General features: G+C 37.0%; 1 protein-coding gene across 1 annotated transcript; it reads left to right on the top strand.

The window, feature by feature from the left end:
- The first annotated feature begins 1,926 nt into the window (after positions 1-1,926).
- Positions 1,927-5,964, top strand: LOC108169716 (ankyrin repeat-containing protein ITN1-like). The gene is made up of 6 exons (XM_070817046.1): positions 1,927-2,431; positions 2,527-2,673; positions 2,905-2,997; positions 4,055-4,102; positions 4,386-4,813; positions 5,216-5,964. Exons 1-6 carry the CDS (start codon positions 1,927-1,929, stop codon positions 5,825-5,827), a joined length of 1,833 nt encoding a protein of 610 aa, XP_070673147.1. The 3' UTR covers positions 5,828-5,964.
- The last annotated feature ends 9,887 nt before the right edge of the window (positions 5,965-15,851 follow it).

The following is a 15,851-nucleotide window of genomic DNA, read 5'->3' on the forward strand; positions in this document are numbered from 1 at the left end:
GGCGTAGGGAAAGGAAAGGGCGTTAAAATAAAATAATAAAATTATTGGTTGGTGGGAGTGAGAAGACAAAGACTGTGGTCAAGTATTTAGATTATATAAATGGGAGAGTGGGTGATGAGGGAAGATGGTGGAGAATAGAAAAGTATTAATATAATGATGATGTTGTTGAAAAGATAAAAGGATCATGATGATGTTTGTAGGAAAAGAAAGAAAGAAGGCCGGCTGTAAGACCATCTCCAACCGAAGGGTCCAGAGGGCCAGAGGGCCGAAAATAGCCCTAAAATCGTCTCCAGCCGAGGACTAGGCCAGAGGGCTCGGGAATCTGGGAGGGCCCCACGGGATCGGAGAGGGCTGGAGGGCTGGCTATTTTTTTTTTTAATGTTTCTTATTTCTGTCGGTTATAACCGATAGAAATAATATAAACCGACAGAAATAACATTTTGAATTCAAACTTCCAACGGCTAGCGCCACTAGCAGTTGTAAATCCTTTTTTTTTAATGAATTTAAACCTTTTTTTTTTATGAATTTAAACCTTTTTTTTTCTTTTTTTTTCTATAACTTCCTATAACTTCTATTTTACAAAATTTGTTTCAATTTTTTTTTAATTCTATTTTTTTCCTATAACTTATATTTTACAAAATTTGGTTCATATTTTTTTCATATAACTTCTATTTTACAAAATTTGGTTCATATTTTTTTCATATAACTTCTATTTTACAAAATTTGTTTCATATTTTTTTTTTAAATTCCATTTTTTTCCTATAACTTCTATTTCACAAAATTTGTTTCATATTTTTTTTAAATTCTATTTTTTTCCTATAACTTCCTAAGCCATTATACAACATTAAATTAAATTAAGTAACATGAAACAACATTAAACAATATGAAACAACATTAAATAACATTAACCGACATAAAAATTATACAACACTAACAAACATGATTTTTAAATAAAATTAAGTTGTAGTTTTTAAATAATAAATTATGTTTGGCCCTCGGTTGGAGACAGTTTTTTTTGACAGGGCTAAAACGAGCCCTCTGGCCCTCTGGCCCTCGGTTGGAGACGAAGGCAAATATGGCCATGTACTGTTCATTAAAATATTAATATCTTGGAGAATCTTGGAGGGCCAGAGGGCTAAAACGAGCCCTCTGGCCAGCCATCGGTTGGAGATGGCCTAAGTGGGAGAGACGGATTGACGACAGTTAGGGAAGGATCCCACTTCCTGATTTAAAACTTCACAGAAACCTAACCAAAAACGGATTCTCACATAAAAAAAAAGTCATGCCATGAATCCACATTATATATATATATAGGTAATGATAGAGATACTAAATTTGTAGATAAAGTTTTGAAAATTAAAAGACATGAAAATTAATGATTGATTTATTAATTAAACGTTGATATTTTTATTGATGACATATCATTTAGTTTATAAATTTAGTTTCATTAGCATTACCCCACACACATATATATATATATATATATATATAAGTGGTGACCGAGTACGGAAAAATTAATGACAAATGAAAATATGCACTTGATTAATTCTAAACATATCAAATTCAAGGGTTAGTGACCATGAACCCTTGATCATCATGTGACAAAAAAACGAGACTCAACCTATTTATCACTATCTTGTGCATTATTTTCATTTGTCCTATTTAAAATTTTAATTTTAATTTTTTTTTCCTGTAATCCTTGTTTCACTATAAGGTTTAAATCCCAAAACTTTGATATCAAACCCAAGGATAAGAGATTGTTGGGTGTGTCAAGTATCAAGTGATAAAAGTTGGGTGTGAACAGATTTTTTTGTATATAAATTGAAACTAGATTAAAGTCTTAACATTCTATGTACTTAAGAAGTAAGTTATTTTAAGTTACTCCACGAGAATTGAAGAAGAGAATAGTTAATTATATTGTATAAAATGCTATATTTATTTACATACGTACCCTTGACAGATGAGATCCCGCATGAGTATCATGCTTTCTTCGCCGCTGTAAGGAGGGGCGATTGGCAGGAAACGGAGAAGTTTCTTAACCAACACCCCAATGCAAAAACAGCAACGGATTCATGGGGAACAGCTCTTCACAACGCAACAATATGCGGGCACGAGAAAATTGTGGAAGAGCTGGTGCAGTTGATGACGAAGGAAGACTTGGAGAGAAAAGCTAGTGGTGGTTGGACGGCTCTTGGTTATGCTGCTAGAGACAACCTCAAGATGGTTGAATGCATGGTTACGAGAAACAGGGAACTACTCAGTATTGCCGTAGAGTCCTGGCAAAGGATTCCGATTGTCATCGCTGCTCGGTATGACCAATGGGATATAGTTCGATACCTCTACCCTTTCACTCCACGCGAAGATCTAATGCCAGATAAAGGCCCTTACGGCTCTGAACTTGTTAGCTTTTGTCTTTTTGCCGAACAATTTGGTAACGAAACTACTCTTCACTGAATCAACTTTTCTGCATTATACACACGCACACATAATATACAATAATCGGTCTAAATATATACATACGTACAGATATTGCATGGGAGTTACTTCAGCGTTCCCCACGCTTGGCATGTACTCGAGGCAACAACATATGCCCTATATTTGCATTTGCTCATGTGCCCTATGCATTCCCGAGTGGGACATCACTCAAATTCTGGCAACGGTGGATTTATAATTGTTAGTAAAATCTTCCCTTTTCTCTTTCTACCATTAAATTTGTCAACATTATATGTGGCATGTACAAATGTCACCATCACGTAAAGGGTTTCATAAGGTGGCTCAAATAATTAGGTGGTCTTCCTAATATATTTCTTAAATCATATACCATAATGGTATGTTTTCATCCACAAAATCTGTTTTAAAATATCCATAGAGTATGTTGAATGAGGAAATCTTATTTCTTGGTAGGTATACACATAGAACATGTTCCTTCCGTCAATGATTTTCGTATAAATATTCAAAATCAAGAAAATGAACAAGGTAATCAAAGGAGTAGAACAGGTATGTTACATCTCAAAACTCTAACTACGATTTGATATGTTGAAGTCCTTTTCATATGTTATGCTCTTCTTTTTTTTCTTTTTCTTTTTTTTTTTTGAATTTTTTCCAATATCCATCTCCTTGTTTTTATAATTAGGTGATATGTGGTTTGATGGAAAGGAATCGACAATGAAATGCGGTCGGCCTATCCAAACATAATAAGATACAATTAATAGACAACTAACACGGCCTATCCGAAAATCAAAAAACAAAATATCATCTCTATATATAAAGGGAGCACACTAAAATGGTGAAACATTTGAATATCTCTAAAATGTCACCACTTAATAGAGAAGAACAACATACAACTAGTCTACCCAATTAAAATAGGGTCAAAATTATAAAATGACACAATTTACATAACTTGAGTTGTTCCTTACGTATAATGTTTGCACATATCTTGGCAGTTTTCAACCGTTAGACGAAACACACCCACACTTAAAGATTGATTGTAAAACAACATAGCCCCATCGATCAGTCCTTCCGCAAATAGTGTTCCACATACCTAAAAAAAAGTAGTGTGTGCACTTACAATTGATTTATCCTTATACTCTAAACTACTGACAAATATTGCAGAAAATGGTTTTGTTAACAGAATGTTTGATGAATTCTTATTTGATTAAAGAAATGTAATTATACAAGTCTATATACAAATGAATTTTTACATTCTAATAGTCATGCGAATTCTCATTTACTTCATGTAGATGCCAAATACTAACTAATGAGAACTTGAAACAGTTTATTTATTTATAATTTTAATGCTTAAAATTAGTTTTAAACTTGAAAATGGAATATTTATTCAACAAGTTTATTCAATCTGATGATCGTAAATAAAGAGAGGTAGGTAAAAACTATAAAGGGTGTGCAAAAGTTACGTTTTTTTTATTAATTTATTGGATTCAAATTTATATGGAGATTCATTCATTTGAATTTGGGACCAAATTTCTTATTGAGATCAAATCTTTCCAGGATTTGTATTGACTGGATTTAGAAATTTGACTTTAAATTTGTGTAGCAGTCTTGAGTTTATTACAAGGACTTTCATCGAGGCTTTTAGAGTTTCTGGGTATGTGTACATTAATTAATTTTACTTTTTATGGAAAATGAAAACCACACAATTAACTTCTCACACCTCTACTGAATCATGTCTTTTTTAGTTTGTTTGATTGATCAAATTTGAAGTCTGATGACTATAAATTAAGAAGAGTGTGTGAGAAATAAAATTGTGTGTGAAAGTTAGCTTGCATTTTCCATTTGTTTAAACTAATAATTTATTTATTTATCTTTTTATTTCGTAAAAATGTGGTTGTGAGTTGTAACATTAAACATTGTTTTGAATGTTAACGTAGGAATCAACCGCATTCGTGAACTGAAATTGATCCATGTTTGGTCACGTCAAATTGTGGGCTGCATGTGTGAGGTCATAAAACAGTTGAATCATGAAGAAATGAGAGATGGCGATGTATATGATGCAATATTCGCAGCTGTTGAAAATGGGATTGTTGAGCTCGTTATTTCTCTATGTAAAGCCAAACCAGAACTGCTGTGGACTTGCAATACATCCGGAAAGTACTTATTTCAGTATTCGGTTGAATGCCGTCAAGAAAAAGTTTTTAACCTTATATACGGGATTGGTAAAAAAAATCTCCTTACGACTTTCAAAGACTATTCCGACAACGGCATGCTACACTATGCGGGGATGTTATCTCCACTGGCAAAGCTTGACCCTATTCCAGGTGCAGCCTTGCAAATGCAGAGAGAAAGGCAATGGTACAAGGTTAGAATATTATTTTATATTGTTCTTCTAGGCTTAAATAAGAATAATAGGCTTAATTACACCTATGACCCCTAAAATTCAATCCGAATAATTAATCCCATGAAATTCAAATTGTATCACTTAATACCCTGAAATTTAACTGTTTTCTCACTTTGTCCCATATGCTAATGCCGTCCAAGAATAAATAAATTTCACTTCCTTATATGCTTATGCTCAAACTGTCTAGCAGTTGAATTTGTTCCAACATGAGGAACTAAACATGAAATGAATAGTTTACAAAACGGATGCACATATATCCATGTATCAGATGATGCAGCATTTTTTCTTTCTTTTCTAATTACTAAAAGAACAGGATCACCTCATATCACTAAGATGTATAAGTTTTTGTTCAACGAAATGCAGGAGGTAGAGAGTATTGTGGTTCAACTCTCGGGAGTCCCAACTAAAAATAAAGATGGTTTGACACCCCCTAAATTATTTACCCAGAGCCACAAGAAATTGCATGAGGATGGAGAAAGGTGGATGAAGGAAACAGCACGTTCTTATACAGTTGTCAGCGCTCTCATTATTACAATCATGTTTGCTGCAGCATTCACAGTTCCTGGTGGAGACAACCAAGAAACAGGGTTTCCCATATTCTTAAACGAAAACCTATTTATGGTTTTTGTAATTTCAGATGCAATTTCGCTATTTTCTTCGGCAACATCAGCGTTGATGTTTTTGGGCATCCTTACATCGCGTTATGCTGAAGATGATTTTCTCAAATCCTTACCCACAAAGATGATAATAGGCCTTTCCACACTCTTTATCTCCGTTGCGACCATGATGATTGCCTTTTCTTCCGCCCTATTCATCATGCTTCAGGACAAATCATGGATTGTTAGTCCAATCATTTTCCTTGCTGCTGTTCCCGTCATTTTATTTATTTGGATGCAATCTCCCCTTCTCCTTGAAATTATCGTGTCTACTTATGGCAGAGGAATATTCGATAAGAAAGTCAAACGCTGGATGTAAACTCTTGATGGTGTATGTGATATATTAATTGTGTAACTGTAGTAGTAATGTAATGTTTGACACTTCTTAGAAAGCTTGTATGCATTATACACACTACGTAAGTGTTTGGTTCTTATAATAAAAACCCCATTGTTCAATTTTTTTGTTTGTTCTCTAGAAGATATAATTTGAGTGGAGAATTTCAAGGGAGTTGAGGTTCCACTTATACTCTCTACAGAGTTTAGAGTGGGAAAGATAGAGTGATAGGGAATGTGATTGAAGGTGAAATGGAATGCAAATCTTGGATCATATAGCTTTGGCAGTGTAGGCACGGCCACCGCATGAATGAATGCAATGCTCCACGTCCAAGTCTTGAGCTGCAAGAAAAAGTGATTGTGCCGTTGCAGTCCAACAGAAATGCACTAATGCTAAAACTAAATCTCTAACCCACCTTGTAATAGCCTTCACTGCCAAAACTAAATCTCTAACCCACCTTGTAAACTGATTTCGTACACTACAACTTGTCTTAAAAAATGTAGAAGACGTGTCCAATGACTTTTAATAAACTGAACGTTCACCTTTAGATATGTTTTTTTTATGACAAAATCAATCCCTTGAAAAATGGCTCACATATGTTTCAGAATCACAAATGAAACATTTAACTAAAATTTTAACATAATGGAGATGGTACATTCACATTAAAACATGAGCATGATTTTATATTTCGGTAGATGATTTTATGTTTCGGTAGTATTTGCCAACACACCTAGTTAATAATTCAGGTGTATTTGTGCAATTTTTCCCTAAACTAAATAAACCACGACGATCTCAACACAAATCGAAATGACAGTCGTAATTTATATACCAAATAAATCAAAGAGTTTGACAACAATTAACGTCCTCACAGGGGTGTAAATTGTACTGTATTCTGTTGAATTAATGGCACAAGTGTCCAAAAAACCTTTCGGCTATTAAACAAAGAAAGAAAAAAAAAACAACATGATGATGTTTGTTGAAAAGGGCAAAGATGGACAACATCATTGTGTCTCTTCCTTGTTTTGGGTGAAAAGTTTTTCCCTTTTCTTTTACCTTTAGCACCCGTGGGCTTTGGTTCTAGACTTGGTGTTGTTGCCTTTGAAGCTAGATATAGAGAGCTTATTTTCTGCAGAGAGCAGAGAGAGTTGTAGAGAGCCCAAAACAGAAGAAGAAGCTGCTGTTTCATTTGATTAGTAATCATCAACCAAAGTAGTTGTTGTTGTAATAGCTTTGAGCTATATGTATAGAGAAGAAATTATTCATTATATTTCTTTCTCTATTTGTTTCTTTGGTGTGTGAGAGCTATTGGGTGTATTAGGCTTTTGGGTTGTGAGATTGTCAACACTTTGTAAACTCTCATTTGGTTGATAGTGGATTATTGGGTGAGCTCCTACTGCTCCGAGGACGTACTCCAGTTACACTGACTGTTGAGGAACCTCGTTAAAATCTTGGTATTCTTTTAATATTTTGTTCTTGCATTTTCATTTGATAAATTTCCTGTGGGTTAGCTTGAGTTGGTTCCAAGAAGGTTTGGTGATATCCTAGCACAACAATTGGTATCAGAGCACTGGTTGCTCTTGGGTACTGTCTAGTTGCCAAAGATGTCAGACGGGCAAGATGAAAATCCTTTTGGAAGCAGCTCCGGGTTTGCTAGAACTACGGTGCAAAATGCAAAGTTCGAAGTGGAAAAGTTTGATGGTACAAACAACTTCGGGATGTGACAATGTGAGGTCAAAGATGTGTTGGCTCAACAAGATCTACTTGCCGCTTTGGGAGAGAAGCCGAAAGCTATGTCGAATCCGGAATGGGAGAAATTAAATTTGTGGGCTTGCTCTTCAATTCGGTTGTGCCTTGCAAAAACTCAGAAGTATTTTGTGATGCGGGAGACGGTAGCAAGTGTGTTGTGGCAAAAATTGGAAGACAAGTATATGACGAAGAGTGCAGAGAACCGGCTACACTTGAAGAAAAAGCTCTACCGCTTCCAATACAAAGAAGGTACAAAAATGATTAGACACCTTGATGCTTTTAATAAGTTGATTGCCGACTTGTTAAATTCTATGTCGGACTCTTATGAGCATTTTGTTACCACTATTATGCATGGTAAAGAAACTGTGAAATTTGAAGATGTGTCAAATGCCTTGATGAATTATGAAATGAGGCATAGAGATAAAAATCATGATAGTACCTCTGAAGCTTTATTTGTTAGAGGTAGATCATCGGAGAGGAGATCATCTTCTAGTAGGAAAAAATCACAGTCTCGACCTAGAGGAAACTCTAAAGGTAGAAAACCTTTGGAAATGGATGAATGTGCCTTTTGTCGTAATAAGGGCCATTGGAAGAAAGATTGTCCTAAGTTGAAGACCAAAGGAAAAGAAAGTTCTGAAGCCAATGTTGCTGAGGTTGAAACAGATTTTTCTGATTTTACTTTAACCACTTCCTCATCATTTGATTGTGCTACTAAGTGGGTGTTGGATACGGGTTGTACTCATCATATGACTCCTCACAAGGATTGGTTTTCAAGCTTGAAAGAGTTTGATGGTGGTGTTGTGTTCATGGGAGATGACAATCCTTGCACAACAAAAGGGATTGGTACAGTTCGTTTGAAGTTGCATGATGACATGGTTAAAGAGTTGACAGGTGTTCGGTATGTACCGAATTTGAAGAAAAATCTTATTTCTTTGGGTACTTTGGACATTCAGATGGACAGACATTGAAAGTTACTTATGGTGCACTTGTTGTGATGAAAGCTCCTAGATGTGGCCATTTGTATTTATTGCAGGGAAGCACTGTGACAAGTGAAGCATCTGTAGTCTCAGAAAATATGGGCACATCCGATTCTGATACTACTAGACTGTGGCATATGAGATTAGGCCATGCCGGTGAGAAAGCTCTACAAGGGCTTGTGAAACAAGGTCTTCTAAAAGGTGCCACGACTTGTAAGCTTGATTTCTGTGAGCATTGTGTCTTGGGAAAGCAAACTAGAGTGAAGTTTGGTACTGCAGTACATCAGACGAAGGGCATTCTTGATTATGTGCATTCGGATGTTTGGGGTCCTACAAAGACTCCCTCTTTGAGTGGTAGACATTGGTTCGTGACCTTTGTTGATGATTATTCAAGAAGGTCTTGGGTCTACACTATGAAGCACAAGAGTGAGGTGTTAAGCATTTTCTTGGGTTGGAAGAAAATGGTTGAGAACCAGACTGGGAGAAAGATTAAGATTTTGAGATCGGATAATGGTGGTGGATACACATCCGATCCTTTCTTTAAAGTTTGCAAAGAAGAAGGAATTGTGAGACATTTCAATGTTCGGGGAACTCCACAACAAAATGGAGTTGCAGAAAGATTGAATCGAACCTTGCTTGAGAAGGTTAGATGTATGTTGTCTCAGTCGGGTTTAAGCAATTCATTTTGGGCAGAGGCAGTTAATTATGCATGTCACATCATCAACCGGTTACCCTCAGCTGTTGTTCAAGGTAAGACACCAATGGAGGTATGGACTGGAAAACCTTCTTCTGATTATGACTATATCCATATTTTTGGTTCACCTGCTTATTTTCATGTGACTGAAAATAAACTTGATCCTAGAGCCAAAAAGGCTATCTTTCTTGGTTTTAGTAGTGGTGTCAAAGGTTACAGGTTGTGGTGCCCAGAGATGAAAAAACTTGTAATCAGCAGAGATGTGACATTTGATGAAGAAAGTATGTACAAAGTCTCTGAGAAGAATGTGAAAGATGTCCAACAGGTGGAGCTTGAGAAAGTTGCCTCCGGTACTTCAAATCCTATTTTCGCTGATGTCGAAGCCACTACAAGTGAAGAAGTTGGAGATCATGAGGATGTTGAAGAAGTTGAACTTGAAGATTCTATTCAAGTTGAAGAGGAAGTTTCACCTCAAGAGTCTATTGCCAAGAATAGAGGAAAGAGACAAATTACCAAGCCAGCTCGGTATAGTGACTATGTTTCTTTTGCTCTTCCTATTATCACTGATGAAATTCCATCTAATTTCGAGGAAGCCATTGAGAGTGAGGAGAAGGAGAGGTGGTGCAATGTCATGGGTGATGAGATGAATTCTCTCTTGAATAACAAGACTTGGGAGTTAGCTAAATTGCCTAAGGGTAAGAAAGCTATCGGTTGCAAATGGGTGTATGCCAAGAAGGAAGATGCTGATGAGAAAAGCAATGTGAGATTTAAAGCAAGATTAGTTGCTAAAGGGTATGCACAAAAGGAGGGCATTGACTACAATGAAATATTTTCTCCGGTTGTGAAGCACTCCTCAATTCGTATTATGTTAGCTCTTGTTGCACAATATGATCTTGAGCTTGTGCAACTTGATGTGAAGACGGCTTTCCTACATGGTGATTTGAATGAAGAGATTTATGTGTCAACCAGATGGGTATATAGTGAAAGGGAAGGAAAATTTGTTTTGCAAATTGAAGAAATCGCTTTATGGCTTGAAGCAATCTCCAAGACAATGGTATTTGAGGTTTGATAAATTTATGAGAGGCCAAAATTATTCTAGAAGTCAATATGATCATTGTGTGTACTTCAAGAAGTTGCAAGATGGGTCTTTCATTTATTTATTGATATATGTTGATGATATGTTGATTGCCTCAAAGAATGTTGAAGAGATTGAGAAATTGAAGAAACAAATGAAGAATGAGTGTGAGATGAAGGATCTTGGTGAAGCAAAGAAGATCCTTGGCATGGAGATCACTAGAGATAGAGATAAGGGTTTGGTCAGTTTGAATCAAAGACAATACCTTGAGAAGTTGATTCGGAAGTTTGGAGTTCATGATTCAACCAAACCGGTTAGTACCCCTTTGGCTCCTCATTTTAAATTGAGTTCTCTACAATGTCCTAAAAATGATAAAGAGAAGCTGCAAATGAAAAATATACCATATGCAAATTTGGTTGGTAGTTTGATGTATGCAATGGTATGCTCTAGACCGGATATTGCTCATGCAGTTGGCATGGTGAGTCGATATATGCATAATCCAGGTAAAGAGCATTGGCAAGCAGCTAAGTGGATATTGAGATATCTCCATGGTACTCGAGATGTTGGTTTATGTTTTAAGAGAGATGACTCTGGTATTGGTCATTTTGCAGTTGGTTATGTTGATTCAGATTATGCAGGTGATCTGGATGGAAGGAAGTCTACTACAGGCTATGTGTTTACTATGGCTAAAGGGCCAGTTTGTTGGAGGTCCATTTTGCAGTCGTCTGTTGCTTTGTCTACTACAGAGGCTGAATATATGGCAGTTGCTGAAGCTATAAAGGAGACCATTTGGATACATGGGCTGATTAGAGATTTGGGGGTTGATCAGAAGCAGGTGGAGGTACATTGTGATAGTCAGAGTGCCATTTATTTGGCTAAGTATCAGGTTCATCATGCGAGGACCAAGCACATAGATGTGCGTTATCACTTTGTTCGTGAAATTGTTGGTGAAGGGGAAATCATTCTCCAGAAGATTCCAACTAAAGACAACCCCGCTGATATGTTGACTAAAGTTGTTAGTGTAGCCAAGTTTGTTCACTGTTTGAACTTGGCTCACATTATGCCTATATAAAGAAGGCGTTGAGCAGTAGGAGTTTTGAAGCATTTGGCTCGGCATGAGTTGTTCTCTTGCTAGTGTTCGGGAGTGATGTTGTGTGCTAATTGTGTTGGTTGGCTTATCATGGCGTTTTTCGGAACTTGGCCAAGGTGGAGATTGTTGAATTAATGGCCACAAGTGTCCAAAAAACCTTTCGGCTATTAAACAAAGAAAGAAAAAAAAAAAACATGATGTTTGTTGAAAAGAGAAAAGATGGACAACATCATTGTGTCTCTTCCTTGTTTTGGGTGAAAAGTTTTTCCTTTTTCTTTTACCTTTAACACCCGTGGGTTTTGGTTCTAGACTTAGTGTTGTTGCCTTTGAAGCTAGATATAGAGAGCTTATTTTCTGCAGAGAGCAGGAGAGTTGTAGAGAGCCCAAAACAGAAGAAGAAGCTGCTGCTTCATTTGATTAGTAATCATCAACCAAAGTAGTTGTTGTTGTAATAGCTTTGAGCTATATGTATAGAGAAGAAATTATTAATTATATTTCTTTCTCTATTTGTTTCTTTGGTGTGTGAGAGCTATTGGGTGTATTGAGCTTTTGGGTTGTGAGATTGTCAACACTTTGTAAACTCCCATTTGGTTGATAGTGGATTATTAGGTGAGCTCCTACTGCTCCGAGGACGTACTCCAGTTACACTGACTGTTGAGGAACCTCGTTAAAATCTTGGTGTTCTTTTAATATTTTGTTCTTGCATTTTCATTTGATAAATTTCCTGTGGGTTAGCTTGAGTTGGTTCCAAGAAGGTTTGGTGCTATCCTAGCACAACATATTTCAAGTGAAGATTAAAAAATAAATAAACGGATACTGTTGGTTGCACGGATAGTGTTAGAATAGATGTAAATTTGGACGAAGCAATTAGGTATTAAGATTTTCAGTTCTCCATGTGTTGAGAAATTAGAACTCCCGGTGAGAAATTACATTGCGGGCCCAATTTTCCACAGTGCATTTTTGGTCGATAAGGTCCTTATTTTCACTGAGGTTGAGGATTTGTTTTTGAGTTGGAGCTTCAAGCTGCAGTGAGCTTGATGATGTTAACTACATTGTAAAAGATGAAGAATTGGTATAGAGGAAGAAAAAGAATTGGTAGATAGAAACAAGAGAGATTGTATTGATTGATTAGAAAAAATGTATACAACTGAACTTAAAGAAACGATAGCTATACAATCCTTTATATAGCTATATATTCCAATTACAGTGATACCCTTCTAACTATATTAACAAACTCAACCACTAGAATAATGTCATGTGGCATTACTGTTATATCAGTTATTACTCCCCCCTCAAACTAAACTTGGAGTATCCAAGTGAAGTTTGAACTAGCCAGGTATTTGAGACTGATTTGGAAAGACCAAGATGTATGCCATGCTTCAAGAATTAACTTGCTGCAAACAAGAAAGCACCCACTGACACCTTTGTAAATGCTGACCATAACCTCTGCTCACTCCATTATCATCACACCAGACTACAACTTTAGTTGTTGATGAAGCCATGATGAAAGACACAAGTGCAATCCAGAAAGCAAAACAGATGAATTCTTCTAGGCAGCAAGAGAATGACACTCTTGACACAAATTTTAAGGCAACAAGAGAATGACACTCTTGACAAATTCTAAAGCAAAAAGAGAATGACACTCTTGACAAATTCTATGGAATCAAAGAAAGAATGAAACTTTCTTATCCATCAAGAAAGAATGACACTTTCTTGAAATCTTGTAATCCAACCAAATCACTGAATGAAACAGTAGTTTATCTTAGACAATTCATCCAAAAAAACAACAAAGCAACTTGACAAACATGTGTCTTCACCAACTTCACAAAACAACTTAAGCTGTGCATTTCTTCAAACATGTGGACTGCACAAAGTTGAGAAATTTTCTCCACAACAGAGAACAGAACATGGATCAAAGTGGCAGATATAGAGCACAGAGAGTTGATATGCGAACAACACCAAGGAGAGACCATAATCTGAATAACCATTTCTTTAACTACCAACATTTCTTGTAATCAGCCTTAATCATATACTCAAAACCCCGAAACAGATGATATAGAATTCACACCAACATTGCATATGGAAGGAAGAAGTAGAGAACCATACCAAAATCTGCAGATCCTTCACATGAAAATTTTGAGTTGGGCAATTTGTCAAACACCTAGACTGCAGCGAACAAGAAGCATAAGATTTTGGAAAACACCACCACATTTTGAGGAAAAACTCCAATTCTGACAAAACACCAAATTCGGAGCAGGGCAGTGGGCCCCAGAGGAGATGAGGGAGCTGATCGCGATCCGTGGGGAGCTGGAGATTAGGGACTCCGTTGTATCAAAGCGCAGCAAGCCGCAGTGGAAGAACCTTCTCATTCGCACAAGGGGAAAGAGCCAAGAATATACAGAGATCCATTTCCTGATTTCCAACAAACAATACAAAATCATGATGAATTGGTTCTTCTTCTTCATCACGATTTCCCGAACTAGCGTCGTATTAAGGCCGTCCATGTCGCGGGACCGGACGAGTTTGCAGTAATTGAACAATTTAAGAAAAGAACTGAATCTGTATGAATATTTGGCCGCAAGATGGGCCACGAAGAACCCACCCAGTTTCAGGGTCCGACATACCTCGTCTGAGAATTCCGTGGGTCGACCTGACGGGTTCAGACACGAGAACTCAAAATCAAAAGATGGTTCAGCCAACGGGTGACGGCGGTTTGAGGCAGAGACGATCAAGGGCGGAGAAGCGGTCTTAGAGACTCCAATTGAGTTAGCGACGCCGTTTTCTTTGAGCGCAAGGACGTCCTCACCGGCTAGGGCTTCGACGCAAAGGGCTTTGAAATAGGGCGAGAGGAATCCCTCAGTGAAGAGCTTTAGTTCTTGGAGGTGGTGAAGGCGTCGGTGGAGAAATCTCCAAATCAAAAAATCAACCCAACAATCGCGATCCCAACAATGGCAGAAAAATCAACCAAGCTCGCGGAAGCATGGAAAATCTAATGGAAATTTGGAAAGAAACTAAGCTAGAAACAGATGAAAAATAATGAGAAATAGAACCACCAAAATCAATGGCATCAGTATAGTGGCTCTGATACCATGTAACTATATTGTAAAAGATGAAGAATTGGTACAGAGGAAGAAAAAAAATTAGTAGAGAGAAAGAAGAGAGATTATATTGATTGATTAGAGAAAATCTATACAACTGAACTTAAAAAAATGATAGCTATACAATCCCTTATGATTATGATCGTGGAATCAATCGGATGGTTTTGGTTGATTGCCGAGACGTTTCTTCATTCAGTTTCGACGCTGGGGTTTTTTTTTTTTTTTTTTTGAGTAAAACGATAGACTTTCATTTCATTGAAAACAACCTTACAAAAGAGCAGCATATGCTTAGTCCATTACAAATCCTCCAGGAGCAGATCAGCGGGGAATCTAACCAGAAACACAGACTAGCAACTCTGAGTGCATAGCGGGCTAGGCGATGGGCAACACCATTGGCTTGGCGACGAACATGGGTAAAAGAAGCTTCAGTGATCAATCTCAGTTTGACAAGTTTATGGTGAAGAATGGTTCGGCCCCGTATGAGATTCATGCTGGCTGATATTGAGCTCCGCAAGCAGTGGTTTAAGGTAATTCTCTTCATTTGTGTTCTCATGAAGTATTATTTTATTGATTTGATTATTTCTTGAGCAATGAAGCAATAATGCCAAAGATTTGAGCCATATGTAGCAGCGTGGTTGGTATTCTCATTACATGGATTTTGGCATTTTTCGGACTTGAAATATAGCCGCGTGTTTTTTTTAATGCGATTGTGTCTTACTATGTGGCTATGTGGTTTATATACTTAATTTCTAGGAACTGAAAGGTTTAATTTTGGTGTTTTCAGACTCGTAGATATGGCGGTGTAATTGTGAGTGAGACTGTCGGCTAGGAATCAAATAAGACGTTAACAGGAGATAAAGTAAGGCGTTTTAGTTTGTCATTGAATTGGCCATGGGTTGTTATTCTTCCAAATACAGTGGAACTGAATAGTATAGAAACAAAAGAGTGTTTTTTGTGGAAAGCTTCTCATAGTCATAGATAGGCTGAATTCTATTGTTTTCAGACTTTGTTGATAAATAGTGAGTCTCTTTAGCTTGCCACTGAATCTTGGAGTTGTTTGAAAGATGGAAAAGGATACTAGTTATTGAACCCCTTTGGCTTTTTTTCTAACATTCGCAATTGTTTTCTGTGCATATATTATGCCCTCAGTTTCTGACATCAACGGACACTTTCCCCGAATGTGTGTTGTCTTCTGCAATAAGAAAACGCTCAGTGTTAGGGGTGGAGGTTAACCCAAGATCTCGCTGCCATGCTCGCAACTTTCACCCAAGCTCGTTGATGCTGTGCACGGAGTACAATCTGCTCAGCAACTTCACTGTTCCTCTATCC

The sequence above is a fragment of the Malus domestica genome, chromosome 17, assembly GCF_042453785.1.
Source record: "Malus domestica chromosome 17, GDT2T_hap1".
Lineage (NCBI taxonomy): Eukaryota > Viridiplantae > Streptophyta > Magnoliopsida > Rosales > Rosaceae > Malus > Malus domestica.

Bases quoted from the DNA above. Each gene is read 5' to 3' on its own strand.
- LOC108169716 (XM_070817046.1), top strand. From the start codon at position 1,927: ATGCTATATTTATTTACATACGTACCCTTGACAGATGAGATCCCGCAT. The intron at 2,432-2,526 runs GTAACGAAACTA...ACATACGTACAG, and splicing joins TCTTTTTGCCGAACAATTTG to ATATTGCATGGGAGTTACTT. The intron at 4,814-5,215 runs GTTAGAATATTA...AACGAAATGCAG, and splicing joins GAGAAAGGCAATGGTACAAG to GAGGTAGAGAGTATTGTGGT.